Source organism: Arvicola amphibius, chromosome 2, assembly GCF_903992535.2.
Source record: "Arvicola amphibius chromosome 2, mArvAmp1.2, whole genome shotgun sequence".
NCBI lineage: Eukaryota > Metazoa > Chordata > Mammalia > Rodentia > Cricetidae > Arvicola > Arvicola amphibius.
The window spans coordinates 28,744,811-28,766,526 of NC_052048.2; the positions used below are offsets into that span (position 1 = coordinate 28,744,811).

Genomic DNA, 21,716 nt, shown 5'->3' on the forward strand with positions numbered 1-21,716 from the left:
CTTATTTCTTAGTTTCAAATTTCATCCATTTTAGTTCTTACTTTTTATGTTTATGTCGACATACTGGGATTACATCCCTCCCTGTTCCTTCTCTCTGTCTGGAATGGAACTCATTATGTATCTCAGACTGGGTTTCGTCTTGTGAGAGTTCTCTTGCCTAAGCCCCCTGGGTCTTGGTATTACAGGTGTGAGCTACCATGTCTGGCAAGAAAGGAAATTTACACAATCACTTTTCTTACAAAAATAGATGCAGAAATCCTAAACAAAATAGTAACAGGTCCAATGTAGCAAGCAAGAAAGGATTTGCTAAAATCAAGTCATGGTATTAACAGGAATGCAAAGATGGGCTAACAGCAGGAAATCAAAGAGTTAAGTGGGAACATGCAGTGTGCCTTCCACAGGGAGAAAACACATACAGTTAATAATGAATGGAAGGGTGCTACTCTTACTGCATGATAGGAAAATGTGACATCAGACCACAGTGAGATGCCAGCGTAGACTAACAGAGGATTTCAAGGCTTAACAATACTCAGTGGGATAGCTGACTCATCACTTTGAGGGAATGCAAGTGATACAAACAGTTTGGAAAACAATTTGTGATTTTCTTGCCAAAACTGAATACCTAGATATCTTAAGGCCTAGAAAATTTATTCTTAGGCACAGACTCAAGAGAAACTCCTGAAATCATGTCTAAAACCAAAACGTGTATAAGAATATTTGCTGGGTGGGGACAGAGTTCAGAAGTGGAATGCTTGCTTAGCAGACTGGAGAGAGAGAGAGAGAGAGAGAGAGAGAGAGAGAGAGAGAGAGAGAGAGAGAGAGAGAGAGAGGAGGGGAGGGAGGGAGGGAGGGAGGGAGGGAGGGAGGGAGGGAGAGGGAGAGGGAGAGGGAGAGGGAGAGGGAGAGGGAGAGGGAGAGGGAGAGGGAGAGGGAGAGAGAGGAGACTGGTGGTGTCAAGCTGAATGAAAAAGCAACTCCTAAAGGCACACATACTAAGCCAGCTTTATAAATTTTAAAAACAAGTGAAGTAGAGAAAGTATTCTGGAAGATAAGATGGCAGAGTGGGAGGCACTCGGGGCCTGCCCACCTAGACAATAATTGCACGGTTTGAATATATCTGATATCACTATTTTGGAACTTTGGAGTCTATTAAAGGCTTTCAACTTGCGGGAGAATTCTTTGATGGTAAATTGTAGTTAGTGTCTATCAGTTTCAGCTCTTAGCGTAGTAGCTGCCCACCTCCCATGTCAGTCCTGTGGCAGGCAGCTGTGCTTGTATTCTTAGAGCAGCTAACACACAGCTTACAGGAGCCAGGTTTGGCTCTCAAGACCCTGCTTTCCGAAAATAGAAGATCCGGGCTCCCGTTGCTGCATCTGATAATTGTGATGCACGCATGAAGACCACTGGCCATCTTCGTTGTGCTTCCTACTTTGGTCTGAGTCCCTCTTCCTGACCCAAGTCCTTTCTAGGGAATTTTAAGACCAGGTATTTCCTTTCCCACCAATATATTTTGCTCTTTTTGGAATCATGCATTAAAAGGAAGAACATTCTAAAACAACCACATATATAAAGAGAACTGTAAAGTGTTTCATGCGATTAGAAAGATCTGAGGCCTTCAATTTACGCCTCAGACTAATCTTTCAATACACAGGCAACTTAAAAAAAAGACAAAATAATAGCAAATTATGGAGAAAGGAATTTGACTTCTGGGATTGTTACAGTATTAGATTCAGATGCTCACCTTTCAATTAAGAAAAACAAAACAACAGGAATACAAAGGAATAGGAAAGTGTGGCCCATTCAAGGCATGTGTGTAGGGGTGGGGGGGAGATTGATAGAAACTATCTCTGAAAAACACAAGAGGGCAGATATATCAGACAAAGACTTCTCAACAGTCTTCAAGACACCCAAAGGACCAAAGGAAGGTATGGAGAAGATCAAGCAACAATATGTGAACAAAAGGATGTATCAACAAAGAAAAGGTTAAAATGAAATAAAAAAGAAATTTTGTAGTTGCAAATATTATAATTAAAGAGAACAACTGACTGGAAAGTCTGAAAGGTAGATTTTGGCGGACAGAACATAGTGAAAGCCAAGGTAGGACAACAGAGACTAGTTTGGCGGTGAGTATGGAGATTCTGAGAGATCTGGGGGACACCATTGGGCTGACAACCAATGCATTGGAGGAGTCCCAGGAAGAGAAGAGAAACAAAGAGGGAGACTATTTGAAGAAAAATTGACCCCAAAGTTCTCAAATTTGATGAAATATATAAATATAAATGTCTAAGTATAACATTTGATGGTGTACAAAAATATAAACCTCTCTCTCAATTTTAAGTAAAAGCAACATGAAGGGCCAGTTCTAAGAGATGCTATGACCATACTTTCAAAAGTCAAAGACATGGAAATGATGCTAAAAGCACAAGGAAGAATGGATTTATTAATAAGATAATCAGGAGATTTCATATCAGAATTTAGGAGGCCAGAAGTCAGTGGGCTGATTTATTAAACGTGTACAAGTATGGAAACATTACACTATCACAGTTACACATCAATTAATACTAAAAAGTAGGAGGTGAGCAAGAAATCAGGACAAACCTCTGATAAATAAATGATAGCGGAGGGGTTTGTTGCTACTAGATATGCGTTGTAGGAAATGCTAGAGTCCTGCACTTGGGAAGGAATTCACGTTAGCTGTATGACCAGGTTTCAAGTCACAGTATGGAGCCAAAGGAGCAAAAACAGTGTGGTACAGGCATAAAACAGATACATTGATCAATGAGGACCCACATGTAGGCCTACAGTCTTACAACTATCCGGGTTTTGACCAAGAGGCCAACAATATACATTGGAGAATAAATAACATTTTCAACAAACAGTGCCAATCAAAATAGATAGCTACACATAGAACAATAGAACTAGATTCTCTGCTCTTACCCTTCACAAAACTCAACTCCAGATAAATTAAAAACCTCAACAAAAGACCTGTCACGCTGTATGTATTCCATCCCAAAGTATGAAACACACTGATGTTGTGGGTATAGAGAGGAAAGGACTTTTTGAATGGGATCCTGATAGCAAGGACATTAAGACCTACAATTAATAAATGGGACCTCAGGGAACTAAAAATAAAAGATATTATCATTCATATGAAAAGGTAGATGATAGAAATGTCAGCTATACATCTGGCAAAGGATTAGTATCTAGACTATGCAAAGAACTAAAAAATTAAACATCAAGAAAATAAATTACTTGATAAAAATTAGGTATGGAAGTAAACAAAATTCTCAAAGGATGAAATAAAAATGACGGAGAAATCATTTCTTAAAAGTGTTCTATATTCTTACTTATCAGAGAAATGCAAATTAAAACTACTTTGAGATTTCAACTTACTCCAATATGAAAGGCTAAAAATGACAATACAGGCATGAGTCTGGGACCTCCGGGGGAGTAGAGAGGAGCCAGAGACCTTTGTGGACCCGGCCCAAGTCAGGGACCTCCGTGAGAGCAGGCCCAGTCCAGGGACATCTACGGAAACAGACCTGAGTCAGCCACCTCTGCTGGAGCAGGCTTGAGGCAGTGAACTCCACAGGAGAGGGTACAAGGGAGCAACAGCTGAGGGAGTAGGCTGGAACAAGAGACTGCTGAGGGTCTGGGCATGAGTCTGCCACCTCCAAAGGAATAGGCCTGAGCCAAAGACATTTGCAGGACTAGGCCCAAGCCAGGGACCTCTGCAGATGTAGACGTAGGGCAAGCACATCTACCGAAACAGGTCTGAGCCAGCGACCTCCACCAGAGCAGGTCTAAGGCAGCAAACTTCACAGGAGCAGGTACAAGGGAACGACCACTGAGGAAAGATCTCTCATGCTCTTGGGTAGGTAGAATTAACATAGTAAAATGGCAATCTTACCAAAAGCAATCTACAGATTCAATTCAATGCCCATCAAAACCCTAGCAAACTTCTTCACAGATCTTGAAAGAAGGTACTCAATTTCACATAGAAAGCAAAAAACCCAGGATAGTCAAAATAATCTTGTACAATAAAGAAACTTCTGGAGGCATCACAATCTCTGACTTCAAACTCTACTACAGAGCTACAGTACTGAAAACAGCCTGGTACTGGTATAAAAACAGACAGGAGGACCAATGGAACCAAATTGAAGACCCAAATATTAATCCACACTCCTACAAACACCTGATTTTTGACTGAAGTGGCATAAACGAACGACAAACAGAATTAACCAGGCTAACTTAAACCAAAAATATTCAGCTTTAATAAAAGGAGGAAAAGAGGAAAACTTACAAAGCCAGAGTTCCAGCGAAGAGCAGGAAACAAAGAGAAGGCGGGCTGCACACCCACAAGTTTTATAAGTAAATCTTAGCCTCAGGGGAACACACCCCACAAACAAGGTGATTGGCTGGGCTTCCCCTTCATCTCCCCCTTTTGTCTAAATAAGACAGAACCAAACCAAATACAACTATATACAATGGGAACAAATAATAAATATAAAATTACAAACAACAAACAATATTAAGCAAGAAACATATAACAAAAGTTTTACTAAGCATTCTATTTTAAGGAGTCTAAATAATGTAGAGGGTAGCTACAATTATCTAATCTTTAACCCCATCAAAGATCTGAGAAGGGAAGAAATATTACTTAAGCAACCAGGAAGTACAAACGAGAAACTTCCAAAATGTGCAACAAATGACAGAGACAACTGACTACCTGGGCAATCACCCAAAGTCTCGTTTTGCAATATTGAGGCAACCAACTTTGGCTAAGGCCTGACACAACTGACATACCATTATCAAAGGCAAGGAACCTTTTGTAGAACTATCCTATCCTGTCTTGGCAAGATAAGACAATCCTGTTTTATCCATTTATGGATATTTTGTATCTTTGTCAGTGGTCCAGGTATGGGCTTTTCTTTGCCCAAAGGCCAGTTCTGCCAAGAAGAAGACAAGCTCCCAGTGGAGTGTCTTTGGTGCTCAACATTCTCTCGGGAGTAGAGCAGTGTTGCCAGGAGTGATTGTGTCTCAAAAGTACAAAACTCTAGGTTAGATTAAAGGCCACTTTCTACAGTTCTTTGAAGAGGTCGAAGATTATATTATTAATACTAAATATAATTTCTATGTATCTAAAAACCTGAATATCATAAATATAAATATGACAAACATATATGACTATTGATTTATAATTTTCGATACCTATCTAACTTGAAGACTAAGAGAATAAACAACTGTGCAATAAATGAGGACAATGATCTCCAAATGTAAATAATGTCATTACATAAATAATATCAGAGGTAAAAATGTACATTGCAATATGGCAAATATCTCAATATAACAATTGTTTTAAACAGAGGTAGAAGCATATTCTCATACAATAAATAGAGGTAGAAGCATATTCACATGTAATGTTCAATATACCAATATACAAGAATCAGCACCAATACAATTTTCTAAAAACAATAACTCATAAAAGGACAAGACAAAATGGCAGCTTACAGAATGGGAAAAGATCTTCACCAATCCCACCTCAGACAGAGGACTGATCTCCAAAATATGCAAAGAACTCAAAAAATTGGTCATCATAACAACAAATAATCCAATAAAAAATGGAGTACAGACCTAAACAGAGAACTCTCAACAGAGAAATTTATAATGGCTGAAAGACACTTAAGGAAATGCTCAACATCCTTAGCGATCAGAGAAATGCAAATCAAAACAACTCTGAGATTCTACCTTACACTTGTAAGAATGGCCAAGATCAAAAACACTGATGACAACTTTTGCTGGAGAGGTTGTGGGGTAAAGAGAACACTCCTGCATTGCTGGTAGGAGTACAAATTGGTACAGCCCCTTTGGATACTAGTATTGCAATTTCTCAGAAAATTAGGAAACAACCTTCCTCAAAACCCAATAATACCACCTTTGGATATTTATCCAAAGGATGCTCAACCATGCCACAAGGACATGTGCTCAGCTATGTTCATAACAGCATTATTTGTCATAGCAAGAACCTGGAAACAATGTAAATGCCCCTCGACCAAAGACTTGATAAGGAAAATGTAGTATATTTACACAATGGAGTACTACACAGCAGAAAAAATAATGACATCTTGAAAAATTACAGGCAAATGGATGGATCTAGAAAACATCATATTGAGTAAGGTAATCCAGATCCAGAAAAACAAATATCATATGTACTCACTTATAAGTGGCTTTTATACATAAAGCAAAGAAAAATCAGTCTACAATTCACAATCCCAGAGAACCTAGACAACAATAGGGACCCTAAGAGAGACAAACATGGATCTAATCTACGTGGGAAGTAGAAAAAGACAAGATCTCCTGAGTAAATTGGGGACCTTGGGGGACGATTGTATGGGGGAGGGGAGGCAGGGAGGCGAGCAGAGAAAAGTGTAGAGCTCAATAAATATCAATAAAAAATAATTCCTGGCACCAATATCAGGGTCAAGAACCTGTGGCAGACTGGTCATAGCTTTAGGGAGAACCTATTACTATTACTCTGTTAAATGGACATAGCATTGCACTAGCTTCTAATGAGTTACCATTCTATCAATAGTTTAATGCATCTCTTAGCCCTCATCAGAGGAGCGTCTTCTGAGGTTGATGGTGATTAACACACACACACACACACACACACACACACACACACACACACACACAGGCCACAGCTGGCCAGGGTGCACAGAACAAGGGACTGCTGAAGGATTTGTCCTAAATAGGACATCTATATCACAACCCCTCCTTCCTAGGTTCAGGGATCATTGTGGAAGACCATGTGGAAAGGTTGTAAGAGACAGGAGTGAATGACTGCAGGAAACAGTGCTTTCCAGGTACGTCAGGACAGTTGTCCACATGAATTCATAACAGATGAGATCTGTAGAAGCACAAGCCAGACAAATCCAAGTGTGGAGAGGGAACATGGGCATGAAGTCTCATAGTTAACCAAGGAGCTATTGATTGTGGAATATTCCTCTACATCATATAAATATATGTCACTGTGATTTGTTTAATAAAGAAGATGACCGGCCAATAGCTGGATGGGCTAAGGTTAGGCAGGAGAACCAGACTAAGGACACTGGGAAGAAGAAGAGCAGAGTCAGAGGAGACACCAGAGAGACAGAGAGGAAACAAGAGGTGCAAGATGAAAGAGAGGTAACACCACGTGGCAGAATGTAGATTAATAGAAACGGGTTAATCTAAGTTGTAAGTGCTGTAAGTAACAAGCCTGAGCCATTGGCCGAGCATTTGTAATTAATATTAAGTCTCTTTGTTGTTATTGAGAAGCAGTTGCTGGGACACAGAAAAATTCCACTTACAATTGATAGCTACCAGGAGAGGGAAGGCGTGTTTTCTTAAATGTGTATCCCCTGATGGGTCCACTATGCTCCAGTGGAAGGTCATACAACCAAAGAAGGCTTTTTTTAATTTATTAGACTTAAAAAAATATCAATCCAAGTTCCCACCCAAAGAAGGTTTTTTAAAGAAGGATAAACAAGATTGAGAAACCCTTAACCAACTTAAATAAAAAAAGAGATAAAAGGCCCAAATTAGAGTTAGATATAAAACGAGAGCCACTATGACAGACACCAATGAAATTTAGAAACACATCAAAAAAAAAATCATACATCATGATCAAGTGACCTTCATCCCAGAGATGCAAGACTGGTTTAACACATGTAAATCAATAAATGCAATACACCATATAAACAAAAATAAGGACAGAAACCACAAAATTGTCTTAACTGACTAAGCTCAACCTCAGCATGCCCTGACTCATAAAAGTCCTGGAGATGTAGGGATAGATGGAGCACACCTTCGAACAATAAAGCAGATTTGAAACAAAATATGCCAACATTATATTAAACAGAGACAAACTGAAAGTATTTCCTCTAAAATCAGGAATGAGGCAATACGCACTCTCCCCTCTCTTATTCAATATATACTTTCACTATTATCTATAGCAAGTAGACAAGAAAAAGGGATAGAAATAGGGAAGAAAAAAGTCAAACTGTTCCTATTTGTAGACAACATGATTTTATACTTAACACATTCTAGAATCTACTAGAAACCCTAGATCTAATAAACATTTATATCAAAGTTGCAAGATTATATATATATATATATATATATGCATACACATACACACGCGCACGCGCGCGCGCGCACACACACACACACACACACACACACACACGCATGCGCTCGCGCAAACCAAGTAGCCTTCATATATATGAACAATGAATTCTCAGAAAAGAAATTAGGAAGAATATTTCATTCATTAACAGTTCCAAAATTAAATATCTAAAAATAAACCTTACAAAAATAAGTGCAAGACCTCTACTATAAAAACATGAATGCACTGAAAAAGAAATAGAAAAAAAAATGATGCAAATGATAGATAGTTCGTCCATGCTCCTGGATTGGCAGAATTAATATTGTGAAAATGGCTATTCAACCAAAATTAATCCATATATTTAATGCAAACTATATCAAAATTCTGATGTCATAACTTACAGATTCAGAAAAAACAATCCAAGAATTCACATGGAATCATGAAAGACTGCTTATACCCGAAGCTAGGCTGAGTAGGAACACAGCTGGAGGCAGCACAATGCCTGACCTCAACTTACCCTCCATGGCATATGCAAAGCATAAGAGCTATAGTGGTAAGGACAGCTTGATACTGGATAAAAATAGGAAGGCAGACCCATGAGTCAAAAGAGAGGACTTGGGAACATGCTGAGAAAGCTATGACCACCTAATCTTTCTCAAAGGGGGCAAAAGCACGCAATGGAAAAAAAGATCCTGTTCAACAAATGGTGCCAGCAAAACTGCACATCTGTCAGCAGAACAATGAAAGCATCTTGTACAAAAGTCAGTTGAAAATGGATCAAAGGTCTTAATTTAAAATCGGAAACACTGAAACTGCCAAAGGGAAACGGAATATTCTTCAAAGTTAGGCAAGAACTTTCTCAAAACAAGCAAAGCTCAACATCCTTAGCCATCAGAGATGTGCAAATCAAAACACCTCTGAGTTTCCATCTTACACCTGTAAGAATGGCCAAGATCTAAACACTGATGACAACTTATGCTGGAAAGGATGTGGGGTAAGGGGAACACTTCTGCATTGGTGATGGGAGTGTAAACTTGTACAGCTGCATTGGAAATCAGTATGGCAATTTCTCAGAAGATTAGGAAACAGTCTACCTCAAGACCCAGTAATACTACTTTTGGGTATATACCCAAAAGATGCTCAATCTTACCACAAGGACATGTGCTCAGCTATGTTTATAGCAGCATTACTTGTAATAGCCAGAACCTGGAAACAACCTAGATATAGATAACCGAAGAATGGATGAAGAAAATGCAGTACATTTACACAATGGAGTACTACATGGTGAGAAAAAATAATGACATCTTGAAATTTACAGACAGATGGGTTGATCTAGAAAACATTACACTGTGTGAGGTAACCCATACCCAGAAAGACAAATATAGTATGCATTCATTCATTCATTCTATCATCCATTCATTCATGTCGTTTCTTTTAGACGTAAAGGAAAGAAAAACCAGCCTATAGACCACAACCCCAGACAAACTAGACAACAAAGAGAGACATACATGAATCTACATAGGAAAGTGAAAAAGACAAGATCTCCTAAGTAAACTGGGAGTGTGGGGGTCACGGGAGAGGGTAAAAGGGGAGAGGGGAGTGGGGAAAAACGTATAGCTCAATAAAAACAATAAAAAATATTTTAAAAACTACAGAAAACAGCAATCAAATAAAAACAAGGAGATGGAAACAAAAAGTAAAAATCTCCCAGAAAAGTGAAGTCCAGATGCTAATGGTCTCTCAATGAACAGTACCAAATCCTTAAAAACTCCATCCAGATCCTCAAAATCTTCCACAAAATTGAAGAGGAGACACTACTTCTTAACTTAGTCCATGAGGCACAACATACCTACCCCAAAGAACACTGATGCACAATTCCTCAACAAAGCCCAGCAAAGTAAATCCAGCAGCAAATGAAAAGGGTGATACATTATTCCCAGAATGTAAGGATTTTCTAACCCGTGAAAACTGATAGACATCAAAGATCACCTTAACAGGACGAGGAGACAAACAGCATGCTTGTCCCAAATGAAGCAGAAAGAAATCTGGCAAAATCCAACTCACTCTCATGATAAAATGATTCTACGAGCTAGCAACAGATGAAAATCACTTCAACATAGCAAAAGCCACAAATGGAAAAATCCACAGCATAAGGTTGAAAGCGCTCGCTCTTAGTTGTCATAAAACGGAGTTGTCTTAAAATAGTTGTGTTTAAACCAGTACCGGAAGTTCTGGTCAGAGCAATTAGGCTGGAAAAAGGAAAGTGCCAAGGTGAGGGGAAGAAGGGAGAAGATTAAGCTCACACACGGTAGGCTTGATTCGTGGGAAGCCCCAAACGACAGGCGTTAGGCCTCATAAACAGATTCAGCAAACAGCAAGCAAGAGCAGTTGCTATGAACAACCTGAAGAGGAAGTTCCCAAAATGGTTCAGTTTTCAGGAACATCACTACAGAAGCAAAAGACTTTGTGTACCAGGCCTTTTCTTTTGGGCCACCAACGAGCTCCCAAATCATGACACCGAGATTTCTTATTAGTTTTGAATGTTTGGGCCAGCTTAGGCTCATTTCAGGCTAGCTTTTTTTTTTTTTTTTTTTTTTTTTTTTTTGGTTTTTCAAGACAGGGTTTCTCTGCAGCTTTTTTAGAGCCTGTCCTGGAACTAGCTCTTGTAGACCAGGCTGGCCTCGAACTCACAGAGATCCGCCTGCCTCTGCCTCCCGAGTGCTGGGATTAAAGGCGTGCACCACCACCGCCCGGCGCTAGCTTTTTTTTAAAACATAAATTAATCTGTTTCTCTTTATCTACCTTTTGCCTTGGGGCTTTTCTTTCTTCTGTATATCTTACTTTTACTTCTTCTGATGTCTGGCTGGCTGGCATCTGCCTGGTTTCTTACTCTGGGTGTGATCTCCCTCATTCTCTCCTCTCGTTCTTCTTCCTATCATTCTTTTATGCACCTTGATTTCTCCTCCTATTTATTCTTTCTGCCTGCCAGACTCACCAATCCCTTCCTGCCTAGCTATTGGCCATTCAGCTTTTTATTAGACCAATCAGGTGCTTTAAGCAGGCGAGGTGAAACAGCAACATATCTTTTTATAATTAAACACACATCCTTACATTGTTAAACAAATGCAGCACAAACAAATGTAATATGCCTTTACACAGTTGAAGTAATATTCCACAGCATAAACAAAGGCAACACACCTTTACACAGTTAAATATTCCACCACAACTTCGTATAATAAAAACTTTAAGTTATTGGGGGTCTGCAGAAATGGGCCAGCGGTTAGCAGTATTTTACTGCTCTTGCAAAGGACCAAGTTCAGTTCCCAGCACCCACAGTCATCTGTAACTCTAGTTCCAAGAATTCCAGCGCCCTCTTCTGGCCTCCATGGGCACTGTGCCCATGTGGTGCACAGGCAATACATGTGTGGGGACACAGTTGTAAAATCAAATAGTCTGGCCCCAGTTCTGACACTTTTTCCATTACAGATCTGCTGTAAGGTGCAGGACCCTGGCCACTGCTATACTTTCCTTCCGCAGAGGACTGAGAGCCTCTGAAGTCATGGATCGAAACACATCTTTCCTCCCATGTACTGTGTGGACGGGCGTTCTGTCACAGCGATGAACAAGTTACATCTTCTGATTCTAACACGCAAGCCTATGGCAATCAAAATGGTGCTATTCACACACACAATGACACAGGGACCCATGAAATAGATGAGAGACACGGAAAGAAACCCTCACGTCATGATCAAATCGTTGTTGGCCATCGGAGAGCAAACGACATGCTTTAAACAAATAGAAAACTGGGCAGCTAGTGAGAGAAAGAAGCTGAGCCCTTCCTAGTACAATATACAAAAGTAACTCAAAATGAGCAAAAGCCTAAGCGTAAGACTCACAACTGCAAAATTCTTACTAGAACACATAGTGGAAAATTCCCCTTACACCAGAGTTGGCAACGATTTCTTGGCCACAGTACCAAAGGCATAGACAATAAAAGAAAGGTGGGATAATTTAAACACTATCTATTAAAAGACTACAAGACAATATCAACAAATTAAAAGAGCAACCCACAAAATGGGAGGAAATATTTGTAAATCATTAAGCCAATATGAAATAATACTCAGAATATACAGAGAACTCCTGAGGCTCAACGAGAAAAAAAAAACCATTAAAAATGGACCCAGAGGGCTCTTCACAGGATTTCTTCTCTGGGGATAGTACGAGCTCCTGGATCGGAGAGGGTTAAATGAACCTAGACATTGAAGTGAAACCCGCAGCTAACTGGGAATGTCTGACAAAGACATGGGGGAGTTTGAGAGTGACGGGAGACACACTTGCTCTTTGCACCCTGTGAGAGGACTTGGCTTCCCATCCTGGAGACACAAAGAGGTCCATTTTTATCATTCCAGGGTCTGCCCAGATGAGGGGACACTGAACATCTTTCTGGACATAGAAACATGAGATGTGGAGGTGAATTTTTCTAAGTAGCAAGAAACCAGAAAAGTCCCACAAACACTGTGGTTGGTGGGGGTTTTTCTATTCCCATCTTTTTGGTATATGGGGTGTGAGTATGTGTGTGTGTGTGAGTAGGTGTGTGTGTGTGTGTGTGTATGTGGTATTTGTGAACATATGTGTATGGGGGCAAAAGATCAACAGTGTGTGTCGTCCTGTTGCCCTCCACCTTATTATTTGAGACACAGTCTTCACTGAATCAGTGGCGCTCACCAGTTCCACCAGAGTGGGTGCCCAGTGATTTCCCAGGATCCCCTGTCTCCAGGCCTGCAGTGCTGGGATTACAGGTGTGCACCATGCACATAGGTTCTAAGGATGCAAACCCAGGTCCTTATGCTTGTGCAGCAAACGCCTTTCCAGGGAGCCGCTCCCCACCCCTTTCCTGTTTCTGTGTGATTAAGAGAACTTTCCCCATTTTGTATGAAGACAGTGTTCTCTGCTCTCCAACTTGGAAGATCCCTTAAGGTGAGGGATTGCAGGGTCCTCAGTGACATTGTCCACAGGCTTTCCCAGGACAGGCGCTCACTCAGCGTTGGTGACTTCCATGATTGCTTAGTGGAGTTACTCAGGCGTTCACCCAGAAGCTCCCACTAACTACGTCATAGTAGGTTGTAAGAAAGCCAAGCATGGGTCAAAAATACCTTGGCTATGAGAGCCCTCGAGTCTTCATACTTTATTCTCAGAGAACAAGCACAGAGGCAGCAGAGATGCTGCCCATTGTCCTTACCTGGATAGATCCTGAAGAACCCAGTTGAACTGCCAAAATACTGCCAGGTCAGTGTAGGGTCTCTCTGGAAGTTCTCCACAAACACGGGGTTCAGGGCCTCGGACATGTAGACTCCATTTAAGATATCTGGGTCTGAGAGTGAGATCATGGAGGAACTTCAGAGGCCGTGACATTAGATGCACGTGTCTCATGATACACATGCAAACACGGGCAAGCTTCCCCTGCTTCCCTTAGGCCTGCATCAGGCTCACATGTAGCCCATGCTTCCTAACCCAGAAACATCACCTCTCTCCCAGCCCACATGCTGAGGTTTGGATGTAGCCTCTGTGTGTGTGTGTGTGTGTGTGTGTGTGTGTGTGTGTGTGTTTAAATGTGCAGTGTTCAGTACTGACATATGAGAAAGGATGGAGTATGGGGGGGATAATTGAATCATCACCCCAGGGCAGAGTTTTTACAATTCTAAGGATTCTGGTGAGATCCCTTGAAAGAGTTTCTGTGGAAGAGACCAGCTTTCTCACTCTCTAGCTTTTTGCATGTTTGTACCCCCTTACACAGATCCCCAACATGACACCCTCTACCACAGTAGGATGCAGCAGTATGGTGCTGGCCGGACTCAGCTTCTCAGACCTTGAGCTGGGGAAACCTCGCCTAAGTTATTCATTCAGCTTCAGGTGTTTTGTCAAAACAACAGAAAACAGAGAACTCCATGTGTGTAGAATAATCTCCTTTCTCATCCTATCAAGAAGATTGGCGAGACAACTAATGCACTATAGGGCTTCTTGGGAAAATTGACACAAAATATTTAAGCCGTCCAGGACCCCTGTCCTGTCTCCTAGACTACCAGATGGTGAGGACACAGCCACCTTTGTTGTACACGTTGGTAGGTAGCTGCACACTGCTCAGGGAGACGTTCACCCTCTGGTTGCTGAAGTGTGCATCGGGCTCAAGAAGAAACTCGGCTCCCAGCTCCACGTAGTTGCCGTTCTCATCCTTCTCATTGATTAGCACTGAGTTGTAGTAGTTAAACTGAGGAGAGAGGGGACAGGTCCAGAAGAGGCAGCCCAGGCACAAAGAGGAGGAAGGGAAGAGAAAGGGAGGGAGGGGGAGATTCAAGGGCCAGAGGAACCGAGTATAAGGCCAGGCTAGGCAGGAAGGGCTGGTGGTGCCTGGTTATGCTGCGCTTGCTGGAAAAGCCAGGCAAAGATGGGGCAGTGAGGTCACAGCACACATCAAGATAGTTGGATCTGAGGGCTCCCTGGCTGGGTGAGGTCAAATCACCCCAATCATTGTTTTGATTCTCCACTTGGCTTACTATGCATGGGAAAGTCACAAGTCAGAGATAGACAGACTGAGAGACAAACCGAGACCCAAGAGCCAGATGGAGACAAAAGACCATGTCAGCACCATCAGTTTCTTCCAGTGAGTGAGGGTACTGGAGACCCAGCTAATTCAAGGAGCAGCATCTGGGGCCCTGCGCTGCCAGGGGGCCTATGTCCTCCTGTCTCCTCCCACAGGGCAGAAAAGCTGTGACCCGAGAGACCATAATCAGAACCACTTTCTTCCCTGCCCCCCACACCACTAGCCCCACACTTTGGTTCCCTCTAGAACCGAGGCCACAGACCCCTCCCAGCTTCATCTTGCTGCCCTCTGGTCAATATTAGCTTTGTGAGCTCAGTTCCAGCTATGTCCCTCCCTGACTCCAACCCACATGTACAAGCTTGGGCCATTTTGGAAGAGGGATCCTTTTTTTTTTTTTCGAGACAGGGTTTCCCTGCAGTTTCTAGAGCCTGTCCTGGAACTAGCTCTTGTAGACCAGGCTGGCCTCGAACTCAGAGATCCGCCTGCCTCTGCCTCCTGAGTGCTGGGATTAAAGGCATGCGCCACCACACCGCCCGGTTTGGAAAAGGGATCTTAAATTGAGAAAATGCTTCCGTCAGATTGGCGTGGAGGCAAGTCTGTGCAGGCATCCCTCTATTGTTATGGAGGGCCGAGTCCCCTGTGGGCAGTGCCACCCCAGGAAGAGGGCCAAGCCCACTGTGGGCAGTGGCACCCCTGGGAAGATGGCAAATGGTTATATAAGAAAACAAATTGAGCAAAATGAGGGAAAACCACAATAAGTACTTTTCCTCCCCGGGTCTGCTTCAGTTTCTGCCTCCAGATTCCTACCTCAATTTCCTATCTTGGCCTCACGCAGTGATGGACTGTGGTTGTGATGTATAAGCGTAATAAACCCTTTCCTCCACGAGTTGCTTTTGGCCATGGTGTTTACCACAGTAATGGAAAGCGCCATGACACCCAGCATTCAGAATCTTGGCCCTGGCCTCCCTCAGTAGATGTCCCATTTTGCTGTCCCCTGGACACAGAGGGTTTGTATCCATTGCGTCCTCATCCGCCCTGAGCTTCCTTCTTCCCGTGCCTTCTCCAATCTCTCAGCTTAGAGACACTTGTTTATACCTCAGCTTCCCAAGTCCCCTTCCCAGAGCCATCCCTGCTGAACCTCCCCTCTCCTGTCCACCTCCTAGTGCTCGCTGGCCCACCCCACGTGCTGACTCCATGCCGTCTCTGGGAGCCTCAGCAGCTGGTGTGAAGACCTCACTGACAGAGCCAGGGCACAGCATGGCGCAGGGACATAGACTGAGTAGCTGTTGCTCAGCTCCCTGAACAGCTGCTGTTCCGGCTGCCGTGGCGGTGGGGCAGAGCCAGCCAGTCTCTGGCATTTACTCAGCCAGCCAGCCTGGCATCCACTCCCAAGAGGACTTACCACCAGAGAAGCATTGTACTCATGATTCAGGTCGGCCTCCTCAGCGGCCTCCACCAGGCTCTGAGGGAGGGAGCATGACCGTCACCATTAGCTGTTCTCCTCCGCCACCCCACCCCACCCCAATCTCTCTGCTCTTCTCTTCCCTCTCTAAACCTCTGCTTTCTTCTTTTTCCCTTTCAGCCATGAGGACCCACCCTCAGTGGTTCCTACGTGCTCTGAGGAGATCAGGGGACCTCATCCCTGAATGCCTACAAAGCCTGGCTGGGAACAGCCTTGGTAACATGCCTACCCTGACACCTGTGGTGACCTGGTTAGTATAACGAGGTCTATACTCCACCCAGCCAGGAGAGGCTTATCTATAGTCAGTGGAGTCTGAAAGGCCGGTGCTGGGGATGGGCAGCGGTACCTTAACGGCCTCGACTTTCCTCCTAAGCATGGTCTCCATGTCCTCTGAGAACTTCTTCACCAGCTCTAAGCCATCCACGTCTTCGATCTTCAGACTGGCTTCTGCATCCTTGTACTTCTGGGCAGGGCAAAGGAGAAAGACGTGGGCCTGAGTGCACCAGGGCCATCCTTGCTCTAAAACCTTACCAGCTCTCCACAGTACCCACCCCATGACCTCCTCATCACAGTCTCAAACGGCCTGTCCTCAGATGTCCTTTGTTCAGGACTCCAGACACAAGGAAGTTATTATCCCCAATGGGAGCTGACTGACACTTGGGTAGGAATTAAACTTGACACCAGCCAGAGCCAGTGAGCTGGTCAGCTAGTCCCCTGGGGGAGACAGAGTACCAGTAATCCCCATCCTTGCTCTTTTTGATCCACAGCTCCCCTGACACCTGCTGTGAGGCCAAGAAGCAGGCTCCATGTCTATTCACCTTTCCCCAGCTCCCAAGAGCATCACCTCCTGTGTTGGACCTGCATCCTGCTGAGGACCCAGGGCAGGAGTTCCAAGAGTGATGCTGGTGAGCCTAGGGGAGCCTAAGAACTGCTTCAAATTCCTGTCTGCCCAGGGACAATCCTTAATGAGTCACCAGTGCCTCTTGGCCAGCCCTTGTAACCTGCTGTCCCTGTAATCTTAGGCAAGGTAGCCAGTGTCATCTTCTGTAAGATGTGATGCATCTAGAGCTTTCGACAGTGCTGTAGCATGCATAGACTCTAGAGAACACTTTCAGCTCTGAGGGCTACACAATCCCTCATTGCCTTCCTCACCTGAGGATACAGGGTTCAAACAGGAAAATCAAACAAACAGAATGGGCTGTTGAGAGGGCTCCTGTAGTCTTAAGCCTGGGTGAGCCCCCAGGGTCTACCCTGGCCCCTCCCACCTTCTGCAGCACAAAGTGGATGAGGGAGGGTGGCAGCCTGCTCAGGGCTGGCATAAAAGCTGAGGCATCCATCCTTTGCAAGATGGAGAGGCTGCCTCTTGGGTTGTCGTAATTTGAATTAAAGCCTTCCATCACTCTTGGGTTATGGTGCTGAGACAAGGCAAGACCCTGAGAGCATGTCCAGGGAGTCAGGTCCCAGAAAAAGATGCCAGGGCTGCCCTTCTGTCAGGCCCACTTCTGCTGGGAACCGGGCCTGGGCTTATCTTGTCAGGGTGCTGCTGGGGTCCACTGGAACTGCTCTGCCTACAGAGAGAAAACTGACAGCTGCTGCTTGCAGCTGGCACTGCTGGGCTGTCTGCTGCTCCTTCTGCTCCCAACCCCCATGCTCTGATCTGCTCTCTGGCTCCTCCCCAGGCATCCACACCAAGCCTCTACTACCCACCCAATAAACCCTGTGCAAGTCTCATCTTGTCCTTGGCTTCCCAAGACACGAACTGACAGAATGCTCTTGAGCTCACTGCCCACACGATGCCTTAGGAATGGAGCCTCCCGGGGCCCCATCTGAATATGATAAGATTGACAGAGATGATCTCTCAGGCCCCTTACAGCTCTAACATTGGGAGTTCTATCCCTCTGTGGGAGGAGGCCCTGTGACCATGCTGGAACTCCCTGGGAGAGGTCACTGACCTTCTGCAGCAACAGTGAGCCTGAGTATCTGGTCACCGTGTCGTACAGATTCCTGCCGAAGGTGTCAGCCCACAGCTTCACTCTGCAGGACAGGAAATCCTAAGTGCATTTCTCATTATGATCGGGAGTCAGATCTTCAAAGGTGATGGTCACATCATGTACATGCAAAGCAGGCATCTTATACACAGATACACTTGTAACCCACAGACATCTACACGCATGAACACACACACACACACACACACACACACACACACACCAACACCAGCATTCTTGTGATGGTTAGCTTTGTCAACTTTGTCACCAGCCTAGAGCCACCCAGGAAGAGAGTCTCAACAAGGGACTGTCTATATTAGGTTGGACTGTGGGTGTGTCTGTCGAGGAACTGTCTTAATTAATTGGTCTGGGAAGATCCAGCCCACTGTGGGTGGCATCATTTCCTTGGCACCAGCCCTGAACTGAATAGAACCAGAGAATTGAGCCGAGCACAAGTGAGCAAGCAAGGAAGCCTGTGTGTACTCACTTCTCTCTGTTTTTAACTATGGATGTGATGTTATCATCTCTTTTCAGGTTCTGCTTCCTTTCTTCCCTGTTATGGTAGACTGGAGCCTGGAATTGTGAACTGGAATTGTGAACTTTCTACTTTGAGTTAGTTTTGTCAGAGAGTTTATCACAGTGACAGAAAGTAAACTAGGCCAGCTCCTATCCAGCCTGCAAACTGCAGCCTGGCCAGGGTGGGAAACTATGGTTGTGGTGCACACACTCTGCCTGGCTTCAGTGGGCCCCAGAGCTGATGGACTCGAAGAGGATTCTAACCCCATAGTTTCAAGGACCTTCCAGTGATCAGGGAAGGAGGAGGGAGTCTGTGCAGGTCCAGACTAGAGGGGAAGAACTTTGAACCAGTATGGAACTTCCTGAGCCAACCTGGACATGTCAGTGATCAGTCCGTTCCTCTGTCTACTCAAGGCTATAGGATACTGAACTGTTGAACCCTCAGACGGTGGGGGCAGGGCAGAATGACTCCAAGTGCCTGTCCGAAGTAGGGCAGCTTAGAAGGGCAACCTGGTCTGCGCTCTGACCCCTCCTTCCTCCCTAGAAGGTAGACTTCAGGTCCTGTCGGGGCCATGCAACCAGAATAGGTATGGCTCCTTTAAGGTCAGCAGCATCCACACGCACTGGCACTTACTGGGGTCTGACTGCATATCACACTATCTCCATAGCAGCCACACACTCTTAGGGAATGCCTTCCCATGGGGTAGAGTGGTACTCTTTCGGAGGAGGATGGTGATGATGGGGAGGGAAGAAGCCGAGGAAGCAGAATCTGAGTTCGGCATCTATACTGGGATGGAGGTTAGCGTGGTGAGGAGATCTGGAAAAGAATTTTAGGTAGAGAGCTTGGAGAAGTGGGAATGACTTCAAGACCTCCAGCTTGACTTGCTGAACATTGCTGAGACTGTAAGGAAGGTGGCCTGAGCAAATCAAGGAGAGAGAAAGGTGATGCATGTCTCTTGGGCTTTGTTGAACGTCAGCCTTCTGACGCAAGGTCAGCAAGTGTCATTGGGTCGGTTGCACACCCCATAACTTTAGGGGTCACAGAAACACTGCACACTTGATGAGCTCCCATGATGCTCAGGTATAAGTGGGCATAGGCATTGAGTGTGGGGTCTGGTAGGTAGGAGACTGGGTAAAGCTAATTAGGACAAGAAAAGGACTGAGACACAGGACAAATGGACTCTTAGCAAGGGAAGTGTGTAGTATAGGTTGATCTGTGACGACAGGCAGAGGGGCATCCATGGTTTCAGGGGCATGCAGATGGCAAGGTTCTCTTGAAGTTGGCAGGAAAATCCCTCAGAAGCCCACGGGACGCCAGTCATTGTGTTCCAGAAATCAAGGTGTGGGGGTATCAAGAGAAAAGGGGAGCACCCTAAGAGACAAGGGGTGGGGGCCACAGTCTCCAGGATCAGTCAGCAGGAGAATTTTGGCACCCTTGTATAGAGCAGATGCGGAGGGCAAGTGGCCATGGCCGAGGATGAGTGGGAGGGTCAACAGGACAGAAGCAGAGGACTGCAAGGGACCTGGTGAGAGAGGGAGGAGAGTGGGTGGCAGATCTCCGTCCTCCTGGGACAGGCAAGCAGCAGCAGGACTTTGTGGGGGTTGCTATCCTATGCTGCTCCCAAGGTTTCTGTGCGGACAGCCTGCCTGGATGCCAGCCGTCTTTTCTTGGCCCCCTGCCATCCTGGAGCTCGCCTTCTGAGATAAAGACTTATGAGCTTATGCAAGGCTGCCGGGGATGCCTCAAACACCGGGCTGGCTCAGCAGCATGGATTCCAGCACTTTCATCTTTGGGTCTGTGTGACTGGAGAATGGTATTACCTCCATCACCCAGGGACTGTCTGAGATGAAGGCAGCATTGGTATAGCGCTGAGCAGAGCAAGGAGGGGTCACCGGGTGTCATGGAAGCCCACTCTTCCCAAAGCAGAAACACTGCTTGCCTGGGCCCCTGTCCTGGCAGCTCAGGCTCTAGCGGTTGTGCTCAGATGTTAACTGTGAAGAGTCAGTCTAGGATGTTCGGCTCCCCTTAGTATCTGGAATGTTCCAGACTAAAGAACAAACACCCAGAGAGACTGTATCAGATGCAAACGATGGGTGCCATGGTGGGGTGTAGAATCAAAGCCTTGAAGGAGGCGGAGAGGTATAGAAAGAATGAGGCCATTGGAACCCATTCTAACTGAGTTCCTAGACAAGGGCCTGCTGTTTGGAGGCACCATCCTGGCTGTCCATTGACAGTGGCTTTACCCTTTCTCAGTGTGCAAGCACAGATCATCCAATGAGTCCTCAGGAGCCACTTCTAGAACCATGGTAGTCCAGTCCCACCCTCTTGTAGTTATTCTCCCAGCTGGAAGCCTACACCCTCATGTAGCCCTGACATCAACCACACAAAGACAGGAGGTAAGGGCAGGTAGGCTCCAAACCTAGCAAGGATCTGAGAATGATAGAGGCAGGAAGGAAAGGGTCTCTCAGAGGCAGGATAACTGGCCAGAGGTGGGAGGTCAAGAGAAGGGTCTTCAGGGTAGGATTGAACTCAGGCTCACGTTTCCAGAGGAATTCTGGTCTGGCCCCTCACAGCAGTCAGGGAGGTGTCCAAAAGAAGCAACCACAGGATGATTATCATCTTCCTCAGGAAGGTCCAGGCTGCTGACCGCTGTCCATAGTGGCCCTGATTGTGGTTGGAGGGCAGCATGGGACATCTTGGCATGATGCTTCCACTGGGAATGGCCAAGGGGAAGTCCGAGCCCTTGCTGTAAGTATGCTAGCTGCCACCTGGATCCCTGGGCATCCAAGCGTTCTCCCTGTTGGGCAGACCCCGAGTTAAAAGGCTCTGCCTCCAGCTGCAGCTAACAGAGGGGCAGCCTCAGATGACGGAGGCTTTGTTGTCCAGAGGGAGAGGCAGTGAGCAAATGCTCCCCTCTAATCCTCTGGCCTCTCCTCTAATCCCTTCTTGGTGCCAGAAGAGGGGTTAGTGCAGGAGTGGGGGGACCTCAGTAGGATTACCCT

General features: G+C 45.0%; 1 protein-coding gene across 2 annotated transcripts in view; it reads right to left on the reverse strand.

Moving 5' to 3' along the window:
- Cacna2d4 (calcium voltage-gated channel auxiliary subunit alpha2delta 4) overlaps nt 1-21,498 on the reverse strand; it is a 101,388-nt gene extending 79,890 nt beyond the window's left edge. The window contains exons 1-6 of one of the 2 annotated variants that reach the window (XM_038319746.1): nt 21,254-21,498; nt 18,162-18,243; nt 16,556-16,672; nt 16,150-16,209; nt 14,252-14,414; nt 13,389-13,520 (exon numbers count right to left, since the gene is read on the reverse strand). In XM_038319746.1, the coding sequence (XP_038175674.1) occupies nt 13,389-13,520; nt 14,252-14,414; nt 16,150-16,209; nt 16,556-16,672; nt 18,162-18,243; nt 21,254-21,417 (718 nt within the window). In that variant the 5' untranslated portion in view covers nt 21,418-21,498. The remainder of the gene's footprint in view (nt 1-13,388; nt 13,521-14,251; nt 14,415-16,149; nt 16,210-16,555; nt 16,673-18,161; nt 18,244-21,253) is intronic. The other variant, XM_038319747.1, reaches the window with a different exon arrangement.
- Between the last annotated feature and the right edge of the window lie 218 nt (nt 21,499-21,716).